This window comes from Leucopleurus acutus, assembly GCF_964270905.1.
Source record: "Leucopleurus acutus genome assembly, chromosome: 1".
In the NCBI taxonomy this organism is placed as follows: Eukaryota; Metazoa; Chordata; class Mammalia; order Artiodactyla; family Delphinidae; genus Leucopleurus; species Leucopleurus acutus.
Genome location: NC_139142.1, coordinates 178329156 through 178348271, shown reverse-complemented (window position 1 = coordinate 178348271; position 19116 = coordinate 178329156). Strand labels below are relative to the sequence as shown.

The 19116-nt window shown below is 36.1% G+C and overlaps 1 protein-coding gene across 1 annotated transcript in view; it reads right to left on the bottom strand.

The window, feature by feature from the left end:
• The window catches only part of TASOR2 (transcription activation suppressor family member 2), a 67020-nt gene that overhangs the window by 39997 nt on the left and 7907 nt on the right, over positions 1-19116 (bottom strand). Inside the window, 6 exon segments of the mRNA XM_082852947.1 lie at positions 361-452; positions 3479-3551; positions 4636-4731; positions 5028-5173; positions 9365-9469; positions 9472-9498. Coding sequence (XP_082709073.1) covers positions 361-452; positions 3479-3551; positions 4636-4731; positions 5028-5173; positions 9365-9469; positions 9472-9498 — 539 coding nt within the window.

Below are 19116 nucleotides of genomic sequence, written 5' to 3'. Positions count from 1 at the left end.
TCTAAATTCATCTCTTATAACTGAAATCACACTGCTTTATAAGCAGCTACTTGTTTTCTGTTATTTACTATTTAAAAAGTGGCATTGTGGGACAGGGTGAGAGGAAAGCTTTTCACTGAATACCTGTTGTATTATTTTGAAGTTTTTTTTTAAAAAACATATTCATAGATCATCTATAAAATGAATTTAAAAAAAGCTTTGTCCGTAAAGGAAAGCAAAAAGCAGTTATTTTTTCTGACTTTAGATAGCTGTCTTTGGCAAGGACTATGTGTAGCAAATGATCTGCAAAGAACATTATCACAGACTGATAATCTTTCATTTTTAAAAGAAAAATTACATAGAAGCACATTTAGTCTTTACCTTAATTAGATTAAAAATTACAACATAACCAGACTTCCCATGATACCAAGGTCTTGCATGAAGATAGTCTGAGTATTTGGAAATGTATACACCTATAAAAGTATAAAAATAGATTAATTTACACTTTAAAAAGATTACTTACACATGGGTTACCTTTAACTGAACAAGACAACACAAAAGACAAATAAATGCTAACATTAAAAAACTATTTTGAAACTGCTTACCTATTAAAAACTATTTGAGATATTCTAAAGGTATGGAAACATTAGAACTGAGATACAATACATCTGTTCGACAACCAATTTTCTATTTGGGTATGGTAAGTGAAAAGGGATAAGAGTATCACATTTTTGGAAAAGTCTTCGTGAGTCTTTTTTTTTCTCCATGCAATCATTCAGTGAAAAGGCCTATAGTAATCTGATTCTCAAGTTATTTTTTGCAAAAAATCTCAGTAAGTACTCATATTTAAGAATGTGTGCTGAGGTCTACTACACTGCAGCTGTGTGCCAGGGGCAGGCAGCAGTGCCACAAAGGGAAATACAACGAGGTCCTGCCTTCAAGCAGCTTATTCTGCTGGGCTGTGAATTCCAGGGAGGCGGGGGTTATATTTGTTTTGTTCACCACTGTAGCCACATCACAGCCCACTGCAGCTTAATAGAGAAGTGAGTCTCAAGAGGGGAGAGACTCCTTTAAGTTACGACAGGAGAAGAGGATCCCCACACGGCAGCAGCAGTGAGAATAAGGAGGCAAGGACACATTTCAGAGATATTCCTGAAGTATCTCTTTTGAAATATAAAAGACAATGGTGAGGACATGGATATAGCAGACAGAGCAATAAACTTGTGGCCAGAAGATTGGGTTCCAGTTCCAGGTTTTTCACTTACTGCTAATAATAACCATGTGACTGAGGAGTATGTCACTTAAGCGGGCAGGGTGGGCATGAGTATAGATACATAAATCACAGGGTTCTCAGGAAGATTTAAAAAGATCCATAAACTTTTAAAACTATAATACACTACAGTAATATAAAGGATTACTTTCATTCACAGAACTATCCATTTCTATTTGAGCCCAAAACTATAGAACACGCACAGGCAGTAGTGCTATTTTATTATTACCCCCAGTACACGTGATGAAGAAGATTGTGTATTTATAGGAGCAATCCAGCCTCTATCTACTCCACCACCCTACTGAAGCCAGCCTCTCAAACATCAACAATAAACTCATGCGATTGCAGTAAAGCACAAAAATGGCCTTAATTTTTAGAGATGTAAGCTGAGGTGTTTGCTTGTAATTCACTTTCACAATTTTCAGAAAAAAAAATTTTTTTAAACAAATGAAGAGAATAATGCAAAACATTATCTGTTAAATGTAGGTGATAGGTGTATCATACTATGCTCTCTACTTTTTCTATGTTAGCATTTTTCATAATGAAAAGAAGCGGGGGTTAAAAAGAGTAGGGGAGAAGGAAAAATAGGTTTTAGGTAAACTGTTATTGGGGTTATGAACTTATCCCCTTTCATGTCCTTTAGAAGAGCTGAATATAAGTTTAAAACAACATTTGTTTTACACAGAGTTACCATATGAGCCAGCAATTCCACTCCTAGGTATAAACCCAACAGAAATGAAAAAACATGTCCACATAAAGACCTGTACAAGAATGTACATAGTAGCATTTTTTATAATAGCCAAAAAGTAGAAACAACCAAATGTCCATCAAGTGCTGAATGGATAAAGAAAATGTGGTACAGTGGAATATTATTCAGTCAAAAAAGGAATGAAGTACATGCTACAACATGGATGAATCTCAAAAACACTAAGCTAAGTAAAAAAGTTAGTCACAAAAGGTCATATACGATTCCATCTACATGGAATGTCTGGAATAGGCCAATCCATAGGGGCAAAAAGTAGAGTACTGGTTGCTTAGGCTGGTGGGAGTGGGGAGTGACTGATGAAAATGGTCTAAAATTGATTGTGCTGATGGCTGCATATTCATTTTAGTGAATATGCTAAAAAAAATTGTATACTTTCAACAGGTGAAATGAATGGTATGTGAATGTTATCTCAATAAAGTTGTTATTTAAAAGAAATGGTCAGCAGGAATGTAGCCATGAAGCCCAGTAATCCTTCTCAGTGCTAATCTCCAACTTCTGTAGCATCTGACACTGCTAACACCCCTCCTTACAGCCTTCTGTTCTCTGTGAAACTCCACCTCCTGATTCTTCATCCCCTGGACTGCTCTCAACTCCCTCTTCCTAGTCTTGCCCCATGGCCCCATCCCTTGCTCCCATAACCACCTGAAAGTTCTGCTCTTGCCATCTTTGCTGCCCCATGTAACAATGTTTTTGGCTTCAACTAACACCCACCCGAGGCCACCTTGAACCCCAACCTCCAGTTCTAATCCCTTTTCCAACTATTTTTACCACCAGCAGGACAGCTTTCAGAAACACTTATGACCACCTCATTATTTCTCAAATTTAGCTCACTGAAGTAGTAGTGTTCATTTAGGTGTAAGCTCCAAGCTAAGCACTTGACACAGTCTCATGTAATCCTCACAGCAAATCTAGATGATAGTTTTATCTATTTTACAGATGAGGAAAGTGAAGCTTAAAGAAATTAGTGCTAATCCGCATTCTTGACAATAAGATTACCTTTCTCGTTTAACTCAACAGCTTCGCTACAATTTCCTCTCCTCCGTGTCTCTCCTCTACTGACAATACCAATGCAGTGTAAGTTACCTTATATCTGATTCTTTCCTTTCTGTTACTCCTCACATTCCACAGTTGCCAAGGTGCGTCAGTCCCATCTATTATGTGTTCCTAACTGCCATTATGATAATTCCGAAGAAATCCTCATTAGCCCCAGATGACTGCACTAAACTCTTGGCACTGAAAGATACCTTCAGTACCTTTTCTAGTCCAACCATCCTTTTAAAAAAGATAACTCCTATTAGAAAACCTTAAGTCTTAGATTCAAAGCTCATTTATATGTTTAAAGGTCTGCTTCCAAAGATTACTATTTATCATCAATGAAACTAGCATTTAACATAGGTATCTTATGTAACTAACTAAACCCCACTTCACCTTGTAAAAGAGATTCCTTTTCCTTACAGACGTACCTTTCCCTGGGTCACCCAGAGTGGTGATAGCACTGCTGCCAACACAGAGTCCACGCTGACATACCAACTTTGCCTTAAACAAAAGATCGTACTTTGCTTATCATATCGTTCTTGGGAGGGTCAATGAAATAACTCTATAATCTATATACAAACTTTCAATACAGAATCTGTACATTGTATGCATTCATGGCACAAAGTAAGCTTATGTAAGGCAATTGTGTTTTAGTTAATATTAACAGTTCAAACTTTTTCGTGAAATTTTATTATTCCTGTTAACAAAAATGTCACCAGCAAAACCAAATTAAACAAGCTCACAGATAAGTCCTCTCTTGAAGATTACTTTTTCAATTACAGCTGGGGAATCAGTAAATTTGAAAATGTCTTATCCGCAAATGCTTTTTTTTTTTTTTTTTGGGTATGAATCCATAACATATCTTATTTGGAAGTTAAATAAACTCTCTAGTATTACTATATAATCCATAAGTTATACGGTAATGTTAATTATTCTTTAGCAAATCTATCCCTGTTCTTTAAAAATCATGACCTCAACCGAAATACTACCTTTGAATTACTTTAAGTTGGATTATAGATCTCTAGCATTGCTGAACTGTATCTTGAAGCCACACACATCTCTGGAGACATACCTGCACACAGCAGTTTCCTTCTCCACAATTTAGGTACAACCAATAATATGGATGTTCAATTTTCAAAATAAGGCATGAAACAATTCCAAGTAACTAGAATGCTGAACGTGTTCATCTTGTCCCCAAAATCATGTAATTTAAACTTGAAAAACCTCCACAAGAAATAGAAAATATCTATCTAAACAATGATCGAGAATAGAAAATATCCATTCACTCCATTAAAAGTCATTATTAATACTTAAGAAATCTGTATTAATCAAAATCTCACCACGAGCTTACAAATGTATTCAAGATAAAACTAAAGAAAACCTATGGAAAGTTGTAGAAATCCAATCTCTTTCATGACAAGCTTTCACGGTCATTTACATTGCCACCAAACTAACAAAAAAGACTGATGAACTGGTAATCTTACAAACTTTATAGACCTAAAATACCAATATTTAACTTTAATGATATAATTAATTTTGTACCTTAACATCACAAAATTACTTTTCTAAGATCGAATTCCCTTACCTGATTTTCAGTTTCAAACAGAAGAAATCCGTAAGTTTCTTGAAGTTCTTCGTGAGTATAGTTACTTGCTTTTTTTTCTTGGTAAAAAGTTTTGTACTGTATAAGGAGAGAATAATCAAATGTTATAAACATGTTATTTTGCCTTGAAAATTAATTTTTAAAAATGCATCATCTGAATTCCTCCTGCTAAAAGACTAATGAAATTTATTATTTTTCTATTCCCTAGAATATATTATAATTACCTTTCAAGTGACTATTTCCAAGGATCTTTTATTTCAGCTGAAATGTGATAGCTAAAAAGAACTAGGCTTATATATCAAAAATAATGGGTCTATTTCTTTAAAACTAAAATAAAACGAACACACAGACACAGTGTGTACCAAGCACCTCACCTCATTTAAGAAAATGTCATTTTTCACCAAAGTCACTTGACTGTACTGAAAACCATGCTCAGATGCAGAGTCCAAGTAAGAAGTATGGAGAATTGAAACTGCCCTCTGGAAGAGAGAGTCTGAACTCAAGGACACTGTCTCAAAAACTGTAAAACACAAACAAAAATAATGCAACTGTTTAAGATAACCAAAGGATGGGGAAAAGTGGCACACTAAATATCACTGAATACTGATACAGGAAATATATCATCTATGATAATAGGAAATAATCATCTATTTCCTTCCTGTATAATTAAGACATTTACAATGTGTTTTGGCTACCATATCTGGACTATCTTAAAAGATCTCACATGTGAAAATAACCTAAATGGATTATAACTGAGGGTGAATTACTTTTAATGCAAGAATAAATCCCTTTTGGTTTAAAGCTGGGTGCTGTAACCATACTGGGTAAAAGCAGATGCAACTGTAGTGTCAAGTTGGTGGTCAGCAACTGCTTAGACCAATGCTTCTCATTCTTAAATTTTTTTAAACCTAAGCCACATTTTGATAAACTTACCCTTCCTGTCTTCTCACCAAATCCCCAAGGAAGTCTGTTAGGTTCCTTGGAAGGAGCCTACTACTGCACACTCAGCAAACACATTAGAAATCATATTTCTTTGGGGCTTCCTCACCAGCCTGTACATGTCTATTAAAATTTACTTCTTATGGGCTGTATTATAAAATCATCATTTTACAAAAATAAAACTTTATTACTTTTTTTGAAAGTGCTTTTTTCAAACCATACCCATGTGTTATCCCAAAGATGTTGGTATACCCCTCCCATGAGAGGCATGTTTCCTAATTGAGAACTACTGACTCAATCCAGTAATTCTCTTGATTGAGCCCTTGTGTCTTTTGATTTTACCAGTCCTCACTTAGCAAGAACTGAGCCTAATGAGTTCTCATAACATTTAACTATTTGATTTGTTTACTCCTTTCTATTTATATCCTCTCTATTCTCTTTAACAAGGTTGGGGGGAGGATACACACTGATTATTTGTAAATAATAGAGAGAATAATTTATGTAAGACTGGAAGTTTGGGCCTTACAGTATAAATAAGTACATTAATATGGCTTCCTACTTATACCAGGACTCTGCCAATTACACTAAAGTTCAAAAGTTAAAGAAAACATAAGCTTTTTAATTAAAATTAATTTATGAACAACAGATTAAAAAACCCTAGACTACTACAGAAATCAAAACAAACATTTCAGTAAAATTAATTTGGACTAAACTGTCCTAATGCTTCAATTCCCAAGGTAATTTAAAAATGATTTTGATAACAATACTTCATAGTATCAAAAATAAAAGATTATAAATAGCAAGGAAAGAAAGAAAAGAGGATGAAACACTTAAGAATATTCTGAAGTTGGCACATCTGATCTATACCAATTGTATCTTACTTTTATTTTTCCTCAGTTTCACCTTCTCTCTTTCAATATCAGTATACCAGTGCTGTGAAAAATATGGATATTCTAAAGAGATTCAAATAGCAAAACACCAGTGATAACAATTAAAAAATTATGGCTTTCTTTAGCTACTTCCTCAAAACAAACTGGGAAGCCTATGCACTTGCAAACTCCTTTTACAAATAATCTGTAGAGCTAGCTCAAATGCAAATCAGGATTCCTTTAAAAATTATAATTTTGGAAACCTAGTATTTAATTTTTTTAAAAGGCAATATAATATTTAAAGAATCTAATTATACTATGAGGCTCAATATTTGTGAAAGATGTTGCTTACAAGTGAAAGAAATAAAAGTTGTCATAGCTTTGGAAATGACCAATCTATGATTATCAACTTCCCTAAATTCTGCAAGATGTTAATAGATTTTAAGTTTCAGAAGTACTGAATACTACATATATCCCCAATTTTGAGCGTCAACGCACAATAATAAACTGAAAACTGTGAGAAATAATGCAATTTAAAAAACCCTATCTAATACAATGTGGGGAGTACTGCTCCCAATAAAGCTAGGACTAATGGTAATGATTTAAAATAAACAAGGAGGAACAAGTAAGAAATGACTTATTTTGTACTTTTATACTGTAACTTCTAAAACTATTTATTTATGGTTAAAAATGCTTCCTTTTTATGTCAGCACTCTCCAAATAGCCATACGTTAGAAAAGTAATAATTTTACAGTTGGCAGAAGGAAAAGCATATCAAAAGAGAAGTTAATGGAAAACCACAGTAAACCCTGAATCTTTCATGACTTCATAATAAATGACCTCAATTATACTCTCAAGAAAGCACAAGTTTCCTGCTCTATAATTAAGGAGATAATGAGAATGTTATTGATAAATCATTTGACATTGTCTCTTTCCATACAATGCGCTTTCATTTAACCACCTAAAACAAATGTACAAAACGAGGAGCATTAAATAAATGGATAGTTTCATTTTTTGCTGAGCAATGCACATGCTCTAGTTAAACATTCAAGATGATCAGAATATTAAGAGAAAGAAGAGGGGGCTATTCCACAAAGAAATCTAAAGCAACATCTAAGAAGGTAACTTGAAAAGTACCTGTCTGTAAAGCATAAAGAGTATCCCTTACGGTTTAAGTGACCAACAGAGAGCACATGGAAAAAACTGAAGTTCAATCAAAATGGCTCTGAAAACTGAGTTAATATTCTTTCCTGTAGCACCTGGCTTTGGGCACGTTTCTCTGCCATTTGTGGATTGGATCTTAAAAGTTAGGTCAAGCTTGGGTTTCCCTGGTGGCACAGTGGTTGAGAGTCCGCCTGCCGATGCAGGGGACACGGGTTCGTGCCCCGGTCCGGGAAGATCCCACATGCCGCGGAGCGGCTGGGCCCGTGAGCCATGGCCGCTGAGCCTGCGCGTCCGGAGCCTGTGCTCCGCAACGGGAGAGGCCACAACAGCGAGAGGCCTGCGTACCGCAAAAAAAAAAAAAAAAAAAAGTTAGGTCAAGCTTGACACAACAAGTTGGATTCTGCTCAAAGCGCCCTGCATCAATCTCCCCCATCTCAAAATCCATGACAGGGATACTGAGTGTCTGATTTCGGGACACTTTTTTCTCTCTTTATAACTTCTAATAAGAGAGATAAAAAAATTATAAACCAGTTTCTGATGCTATACCACAGGTATCTATTTTCCATTCTATAAGCATCTGGTCTGAAAGCAAATAATGAGATGAACAAACGTCAACAACTTAGGTGTCACAGTAATCTAACAGAATCTAGCCACTTCTACATCTCCCCCAGACTTACATGACCGCAACTCCTGTTTGTGAATTAAGCAATAGCACTTATCAAAGACAGAAACACTAAGAACCCAACAATATGTGCCATTAAAGGCCCTTATTAGTAGAATGCAGCCTACACCTTTTAATACTCTCCATGCCTATATACTTTATCTCCTCTAAGTAGGTCATTTGACAGTTGCTGAAGGAACAGCCCATTCTTTAATCACCTAATCCTAAAATGTACTACCCTTACCTTTAAGATATCAAAGGACTGCCAGTTTAAGATATATACAACTTTTTTAGAACACAATTTGGCAGAAAGTAACAAAAACTTAAATGGGCATGGCATACCAAGTAACCATTCCATTTCTGGGAATCTATTCCTCAGAAATATTAGCATAAGTGCAGGGGTTGTATGTACAAGGGTGTTCCATGCACCAACACCTATAACAGCAAAAACACTGGAGACAACCTAAATTGCCATCAATAGGAAAACACCTTGCAATTACTAAATAAAAACAAAGTAAATCTGTATATACTGACGTACAAAGATATCTATTGTATACTACTGAGTGAATAATATGTATTATATGTCATTTTGGTAAAAAAAACCATAAAAAATTATGTGTTTGGAAGTATACAGAAAAAGATGTAGAAAGATGGGAAATCCAACCGTTAACAGTATATACACCAATGGTGATTGGAGAGTGGACAAAAAGGAGAACTTATACTTTTACCTTATATATATCACTACAATTTAGATTTTTCTTACATAAGCATGTATTACTTCTACTATTTAAAATATCTCAATTTAAAATCAAGTAAAATAAATCATAATTTCAAAGAAATACAAATACAGGAGTGTGACAACTTCTCTTGAACACACACACCTTTTCTGATGCAATTTGCAAACTTAATCACCTATCAATTTTGGACTAATAATTATAAGAAATCTGTAGCTACTGGAAGTTATAATTTTTTAAAAAGTCCTTTCATTTTACACGATCTAAATTAAAATCTAAAAAAACTGTACTGTGCAACTTTGGATTCATTAGTAATAGCTTATAGCATTTAGTTTAATACCCACTCTTCTCTGATATGAACCTTGTCTTGGTCTTCTCTAACAGGGAATGTAGCTGGGAGGGTGGTCTTAATTCATTTTCACCAAGTATACCCCCAGAATTCTTGACATAGTCCTGTTCTCTGCTAATGTCATAAATGCTAAAATGAAAAAAGAAAAAATTAAATCATAAAGTGAATAGTTCTATTTCAGGCATATCTACTATATAAATAAATGTTTACTGAGCATCTAGTTTGCATTAGGTACAATTTTGTAATGTTTCCCTTCTTTGTCAAGTCTCCAGAGCTAAAGGCTAAATTTGCTGTATAAGAAGTAGTAACACACATAAATTGAAGTGGTTTCCCCCCAATTATTTAATTTCTAAAGAAAATTTTCTTCATAGAGATAAACAGGAATCAATTTTGCCTCATTGAAAAAAAACTTTCAAAATGCACAGATTATAGAACCACACCCATGTTCTACTGGTTGGAAATAATAAAATCAAATAGAACACAAATAAAACCTCTCCCCACCCCTAAATAAGTAATATTTGATTCACCCTTCATTAAACAAAACTATTAGTGATGACTATTATGTATCTAGTACTATGCTATACCCTGGATTTTATCAAGACAAATGAGAAAAAGTCTCTATAATGAAAGTGTCCGGGTGGCCTGGAGATCTTAGAATGTGCTCACAAAATACTCCTAGAGTGAGTGTGTGACCTTTGGAAAGCAAGGGCTGTATCTCCTGGTGACAGCGGTCTCAAAGAGGAAAGCAGAGCTGGAAGTAAAGACCCTCCCAAACCAGATTACACTTGCAACTTAGAAAAGGAGTAGCAACAAAGGCACCATATTTTAAAAAACAATCCTCAGCTTCAGGAGCAGAGGAGGGAACCCTTAAGCCTGAAAACTGCTCTGTTGCATCCCTACACTGGGCTCAAACACATCTTCAGAGCTAGAATAAGATGAAGGCAGGGAGAGTGCATCTTTTCCTTTGTCCTTGGTGAGAAAGCTTTCCCAGAATTCTCTCTGCAGGCACCCCATTCTCACCTCATTGGCCAGAACTGAGTCACACGTTTATTCCTAAAACAATCACTAACCAAAGAGAGTGGAATTACCATAATGAGCTTAGAGTAACTAACAGTCACACAGCCCCCCACTCTCACCCGCCCAAACTGCTCCTGAAGCATGGGATCACCCCAAAAGCTAGACAAAATTGTGTTTTGGGGGAAGGGAAGAAAAAGGGAGGTGATTACTGGGAAGGCAGTCAACAACATTATCACACTAAGGTCTCAACAAGTTAGTGGTAGGTCTGCACTAGAATCCTGGTCTCCTGAATCCCAATTTAATTCTCCCCTCTTGACATAATGAATGATATAATCAATATTGCTACTTTTTCTAAAGAATCTTAAATATATTCACACAGTTCTACCTCAAATCCTTTTTGAAAAAAGGTGTACTATTATAAAACTATACATGCTATTTTTTGTAAAGTATACTGAATTTCTCAAATAATGAACTGCTTGCAGTTCCTCATGTGTATCGTCGTTTCCACCTCTGCATTTGCTATTTCTATTGCCCTGAAAATGTTTACACTAGTGCCCTTTTTTGGCTTATCATTTGAATACTTACTTAGATTTCAGGTATCAGTACCTCTCTGAAACCTTTCATGACATATCCCATCTCAATGACACTGGCTGTTGGTATCACTGGGTACCCACTGTATCATGTTCCAGATTCTCCCACATATTTATAGTACTGATTTCGTTATAGATTTTTCTCCCTACCACTGGATTAGATGAAAAACTTTCTTGACTGGACCTTTATTTTCTAAATACTTTCTCACTCTTTTTGTCTAATTGTTGTGGCTATTCTATTTTTTAGGAGAGTTCTTCAGCTTTATTATCTAATCCTTTCCTGCTTCCTGAATAATTTCTCTCCCTTTTTAAAAAATAGAATCTCTTCTTTTATGTAAGTTGTATTTCTCTTTTCTTTTTAAAGATACCACAGTTTACAGATACTTCTATTTCTATTCCACCCATATTCCTGCCCTGAGAAGTACTTGGTACCTCTAAATCCTGAGCCTTTTCCAGATTCTGTGGAGGGAATTGGCTTGCTCTTGTTGGCTTACCTCTCTTCAGCCTTCAGCATTCTCTAATCCACTAAATCATTTAGTAATTGACCACCTTCTTTTGTAGTTTCCCAAATACTGATTTCATTTATCTTCTCCTTTCTCACTCTCTTGATCTTTGTGGATTTATATCTTTACTCTTTTACTATAATCTTAGTGGAATTTCCAGAGGAGTGTACAACTGGAGGTGTCACAGACATAACTGAAGTGCCTACTTAATGTAAGTCTTAATTTCTTCAATCAAAAAATGTGCAATATACCACCTACCATGGTAGCTACTATCACCATTATTTTTATTTTAACTTTTATAATTATGAAGACCTCATTTTATTTACTTATGTATTTATCACGGAAGTAATTACACATCAAATCTTCAACAAATATCAATTTTAAAAGAATTAATTTTTAGTGTGTATTAACGCAATAACCATTTACTCAAATACATGAAAAGAACAGTCAAAGTAGATCTTCAATGATTTCTTTCAGAGTATTTATCATGGTTTATAATTACATAATCATAATTATTTCACTAATGTCTATTTACCTAATAAACCAAGCCTTATGAGGACAGGAATCATGTCTGTTTTGTCTACTTGTGATTACCCAGCATCAGCCCAATGCCTGGCACGCAGTGAATGTTCAGTAAATATGTATTTGATAATTAAATGAAAGAATAATACTTATGCAATTTAATCTGTTCCAAAACTCAGAAAAAGAGCTTCCCAATTTTTTTTATAAAGCAGTCAAATGCTAACACCAAAATCTGACAAAGAAAATACTAAGAAAGGAAACTATAGATCTATCTCATGAATATTGATACTAAAATCCTAAAATATATGTATTGGCAAAGAGAATCCATCAGGACACTAATATAATAACAGAAGTCAATTCAGGTACATTTTAGGAATGTATGAATTGGTTCAATAAATAGGAAATCCATAAATTTAACTAACCACATTAACAGGTCAAAGTTATCATGAGGGGCTGCTGGAACATGGGATGAGGTAGGAGAGCCACATGTCAGACTGTCCAAAGGAAGTTACTATATACTTCTTTCCAAACAGATGACTTAGATAAGTTTTTGTTGCTGCACAGTATTTTTTCATTTATGTAGTATTATTTTGGCCATACTTAATCTACAAAACAAATTGATGCTCCCAAATAAAAGAAAGCTGTTCATTTAATGTAACACAGAAAAAATCCTACCATAAGTTGTTTAGGGGAAAGAAAAGCTGATAACAAAGGAGAAGTGTGTATATATATATATACACAAAGTCTTAAAAACATATACTATGATTTAAACAATGGTCATCATCTGTATAATGCTTATCAATATCTGATGTTTTTCTTGTTTATTTGATTATGCTCCCACCACTAGATTATTAGCTTCATGAATACAGGAATTTATCCTTTTCCATGCTGTACCCCAGTGCCCAGAACAGTGCCTGGTACACAGTAAGGTTTCAATACACATTCATGTATTGAATGAATCAATCCATATTCCAAATCACTTCACTTCTCTACTTAAACCCTTAGCGGCTTCTCGTTGCCCCCCAGAATACAACACACACTCCCTGCCATGGCCCTGTGAAATCTGACCCCTGCTTGCTTCCTCCACCTCACCTGATCCTCCCTCCTCTGGCTTACTACTACGGTCCAGCTACCCTGGTCTTTCCATTCAAGCTCTTTGCTCTTTTCAGGCCTTTGCACTTGCTGTTATTTCTGACTGAAACGCTCGCTCTCCTGTTTTGCCCTTGGCTTAGCTCCCTCTCTTCTTTTAGTGAAATCTCAAGTTATTCCCTCAGATAAACCTCCTCTGATCACCCCACCTAAAGTAGGTATTTTCTTTAAATCACTCATTACAACATACAGCTATTTTGTCAATTTACTTTTGGGTGTGTGTGTGTCCATCTTTCCCAGCAGAATGTAAGGTCCATAGAGGCAAATACTCTTTGTCTTGCTCACAAAGCCCTTCAGTACCCAGCAGAGCTCCTAGTACCACAGTACTCAACGCTCTACCAAGTTATCTTTGGGTAGGTCAAGTACAGGTAATTCCTGTTTCATTCTTTTTACAGCTTTATGTATTATCTGAAATTTTACGTAAGCATAAATATAATCTGGGGAAGTAAAGCTATTTTCATTTTGGAAAAAAAGATCTTCCATGGCCCTAAGTAGTAGCAAGTTAGTTTTTAAAATGAACACAAAGTAAATGAACGGAAATAACATTTCCCATAAGCCAAAACAGTAAGAGACCCATAAGATAAAGCTTCTCTATTAAAAAATACTACAGAATGAGAAATGTATGATTTTTATAACAATTTTTAAGTTCTTAAAAATTTTTAAACTTTAAATTTTTTAAATTTCTTAAATTAAAAAAAGTCTACCACATACAAAAGTTTAAATGTTTTCTAATGTCAAGATAATCACCCACAGAAAGAATAAAAACCAAGATACCCTTGCTATTATTTGAAGTGCAAAAGTCCATTTGGAATCACTGCTTTACAATTCAAAAGACTTCCTAAAATACTGTACACACACAGAAGTCTACACACACAGAAGAGTTGTAAAGAGTGATGCCATCTCTCTGGCAGTTCGGCAAGGGTTTCTCCACTCCACCCTCGCAGAATCCCATGAGTCAGGAGGCAAAGGCGCTCCGTAAACCCTTAAGTACATAAAACCGTTTGTTCACCACCTACCTCGGCGGCCCCACCAAAGCTTCACTCCCTAAAGCCCCCTGAAGGTGGGACACCCAGTCCGTCCCTTCTCCCAGTCTCCTCGTCACCCAGTTCTCTGGCAGGCAGCTCAGCGGCCAGGTGGGAGGCCCCAGACGCAGGTGTCTCCAGGAGCCCCTGGCTGGGTGGGGGTTAGGGCCGGCCCCTCCTCCTCACCTCATGGTGTGTGGCGGAGGGGGCTGTCCCTCTGCCCAGCTGGCCCCTCCGGCCCCCTCCCGCCAGCGAAAGCCAGTGTGGCGGGGGCGGCGCGGGTTGTGCCTTTAAAAGTCAACGAGGGCGGGTGGCGAACCGCGAGCCGCGCACACGCGCACAGCCAGGTAGCCTGGCTGTGCGCCGGGTCGGGGAGCCGCAGTCTGGTCCGAGGGCTGGACAAGCAGAGTGTCCTCAGTTCCCTGTTTCTGACGTCTCCCAGTACTCCTAGGTGGACAGTTTTATTGTTATTTTACAACGATCGCTCCAAGCTTCAATTCCCTCGAAGGTCTTGCCTGCAGGTTATTCAGTAACCATTCTGGATTGCAAATCCTAGACCTAAACCGAAATCCACGTCTTTTCACCACAGTGACCCCAAGTTGTTCTAACTCACCGCTGCTATAAAGCTTTCCCATTATTGTCTAGTAAACTCGCTGATTATAGTTTCATGGGGCTTTGCTGTGTAATTTACAAAAATAAAAGGTCTACTGAATATGGTTTTGGATACTCCATATATGCCCAGGAGATGCTGATACCAGCACCCAGGGTTGGGATGGGGTGCTTGTCCCTCCCACTAAGCCACACAGCCTTAACAAAACTCATGAAAAATAAAGTTGGAGTGTGTGTGTGCGTATGTGCGTGTGTGCATGTGTGTGTGTGTGTGTGTGTGTGTGTGTGTGTGTGTGTGTGTGGTGTTTGGCCTGATCTAAGGACGTCTTTCCTTTTGGCTCATGTTTTAACCAAGTAATCTAAGACATCCATATGCATTTCCTGGACCGTATCTGCACTTGCTAGCGGAAAACTAATCAGGAGCTCCTAGAGAATCATTGCCGCTATGGTATTGTACAAATAGAAAACATACAGGAAAACCTCAACTCACAAAGGAAATTACTTAAATTCATAAAGAATCACGTAGATTAATTACTATTTAAAATAGCAAAATCACTTTGCATATTTAACATATGCAATGGGAGAGCAACTGCCTTCTTTTTAAAAACTTTAAAAAATTATTTCCATTGCTGGGGGAAAATTGGCTGCGGGTGGTAGCGGTGTGATGAATTGGGAGATTGGGATTGACATGTATACACTAATATGTATAAAATGGATAACTAATAAGAACCTGCTGTATAAAAATATAAAGAAAATTCAAAAGTAAAAAAAAAATTATTTCCATTGCTAAAAATCCCTTTGTACTATGATTTTTTCATTTAACTGTGGCTTACTTTTAGACTTAATATTCAATTTTTGAAGACTGTTTTAACATTTTCAAAATCCATTTCTACTATAAAAAAGATTTCTATATATCAGACAGATGCTTATAATCTTATATCATATTTTGTTTTCTTTCTTGCTATGCTGTGTAAAAAGTCAACAGATTCTTTGGAGAACATACTTTCCATATTCAAGATTATGCACTTTTTATTAGAATCACTTCAAAGTTTATATGGTGCCATTTTCAGACATCTGTATAAAGGAACCGGCCTTTGTTCTGGCTCATCAAACCACGTTTACTAATTTGTGCTTCAGCATCAAACTATCAGCCTGCAATGAAATGGCTGCATTAAACACATTACTGTATTTATACACTACAAAGATACTGTTAAGTAGTTTTGTCCTTCTTACAAGAAAATCCTAAGACTAAATTTCTCTCAAGGTCAATTACATTTTAAGACCTGCTTTAGATTATTTTGATTATCACATATAACAAAAGGGAAAGTGACATCTAATCCATACCATAACAATGATTTTTTTTTTAATCACCACCACCCCTAGATATATCCCATCACAAATGCCCTGGGCAGAGAATAGGCCTATTTACTAAAGGTGGCTCATAGAGAAGTGGAGGATAACCACAGGGTGAAGCAGGTGCTTCAACTGGTCAAAACAGGCCTCAGGAGTTGGGGTCTTGAATATTTAATGAGGGAGCAGGTGTACCCAAAGGTTCTAAACAGGGTCTATTTCACCATACCAAGGAGGGCAGAGTCTTTAACATAGAATATTACCAAGGGATTTAGTTATCCAATTAAGTGTTACTAAATTCTTAAGAAAAAACAGAAAGTATGCCCCAGACACTTCTTAGAAAATTCATAAATAAAAAGAGGCCAAATTTAAAAACAAAAGGCCAATTGAGTTAAACAATAAAAACCAAAAGCTAGTTCTTTTTTTAAAAAAAAAGATTTTTTTTAATGTGGACCATTTCTTTAAAAAAAACTTTACTGAATTTGTTACAATATTGCTTCTGTTTTATGGTTTTTGTCCCCCCCCCCCGCCCCCGCCAGCCATGAGGCATGTGGGATCTTAGCTCCCCCACCAGGGATTGAACCCACACCCCCTGCATTGGAAGGTGAAGCCCTAACCACTGGACCACCAGGGAAGTCCCCAAACTGGTTCTTTTGGAATAAGTAACCTTTAGCAAATATAATCAATAAAGAGAAAAAACTAAATATCAACAAAAGAAGGCTAACCACAAATACAGGGAAAAATTTCAAAAATAATAAATTATCACACACTATACCAATAAATTTGAAAATTATAAAAATATAATTTACTAACATTGGTCTAAGTGGAAGAAACATCTGAATAAACCAATTATGATGAAAAAACTGAAAGAGTAGTCACAGTCCTACTCCTCTCAAAAGACCAGTTCCAGAGTTTTATTGTCAAGGTTCACTTTTCACTTATCAGATTATCAAAAATCCATGAGTTTGGCAATGCAGTCTGTTGGGGAAACTGTGGGAAACAAAGGAAAAGAAAAGCAAAAGACCAGGAGAAAATATTTACTATGAAGGTTATAAAAGATTTATTTATACATTAAGACAAACAGATCAATAGAACATAAAATGGAAATTCACAGTTTAGGAGTTATGAATAAGTCAATAAACACATTTCAAAACACCTCCAATTTACAGACTTAAAAAAGCCAAATAAACCCAAGCAAGATAAATATAGATACAGTGAAACAGCAGAAAGCTAAAAACAAAGGGAAAAATATTAAAGCATCCAGAGACAAGGAACTGAAAGACTGACAGGTGACTTTTCAATAGCAATAATGGAAACCAAAAGACAGAGGAATGAGATCTTCAAATTGCTACAAGAAAATAACTGCCAACCTAAACTGCTATATTCAGCAAAAACATCTTCCTTAAGTGATGGTGAAACAAAGACATTTTCAGGTAAACACAAACTAAGAAAGTTCATCTATTCTAAAGGATAGACTTTAAGCAGAAGGAAAATGGCCCTAGGTGGATGGTCTAAAAGATAAAACGATCAATGAATAATAGAGAAAGTAGCAAAAATGTGGGAAATATAAAAAAGGACTGACTGCAAGACACAATAACAATTCTAAACAGGTCTCCTTCTGTCTTGTAAGAATATTAAAAAAAAAATTAAACTACATAATAATAACATGTTAAGTCATGAGGGGCTGAATAAAATTAAACTACTAAGGTTCTTGTATTATCTAAGAGGAAGGTAAAGATATTGGTTATTTTATTTTTATTATTAAAAAAATTTTTTTTTTTTGCGGTACACGGGCCTCTCACCACCGCGGCCTCTACTGTTGCCCTCTACGCGCAGGCCCAGCGGCCATGGCCACGGGCCCAGCCGCTCTGCGGCACGTGGGATCCTCCCGGACCGGCGCACGAACCCGCGTCCCCTGCATCAGCAGGCAGACCCCCAACCCCTGCGCCACCAGGGAAGCCCTACTGGTTATTTTTAGATTTTGAAAAGTCAAGGATGCATGATATTTCTAGGATAACTATAAAAAGAGAAAAAAGTATAAAACTTCTGAAATAATATATGGGGAAAATGAAATGATATAAGATATTAAATAGCTATTTAAAAAAAATGAGAAAAAAGAAATATAAAACAGCCAGGACAAATAGAAAGCAAAAATAAGAGCAACTGTAGCAAATGTAAATAGGCTATATATCCCAGCTAAAAATGTTTGAAAATTGCATTAAAATTCCAACTGATGCTCTTTAAAATGAGCATATCTAAAGCATACACATGCATACAAATCTATAGCTATCTCAAAAATAGTTTAATAAATGAAAAAACAAAAAATAAACACAAAAAGAAATATATGATAAGACTTCCCTGGTAGCTCAGTGCTTAAGAATCTACCTGCCAATGCAGGGGATACAGGTTCAAGCCTTGGTCTGGGAAGATCCCACATGCTGCGGAGCAACAAAGCCCATGTGCCACAACTACTGAGTCTGCAAGCCAAACTACTGAGCCCACGTGCCACAACTACTGAAGCCTGAGAGCCTAGAGCCTGTGCTCCGCAACAAGAGAAGCCACCGCAATGAGAAGCCTGCACACCACAACGAAGAGTAGTCCCATCTCACCGCAACTAGAAACAGCCCGCACACAGCAACAAAGACCCAACGCAGCTGAGTATAAAATATAAACAAATAAATTAATAAAAAAAGAATTAAAAAATAAAAACAAATACATGATAGAGATAATCACAAAGCTAAAAAAGGATTCACTGAAAAGACTAATAAGATAGATGATAAACTACAGGCAAGATGAATTAATAGAAAAGGAAGAGGGGAGTTGGGAACAGAAGTATGCAGTATCAGAAATGAAAAAAGGAGACATAATTACACATTCTTCAGACATTAAAAATAGGAAGAGGGCACTTTTAACAACCCTGTACCAATAAATATTACAAATTTAGACAAAATGGACAGAGTCCTAGAAAAAATCTAATTTACCAAA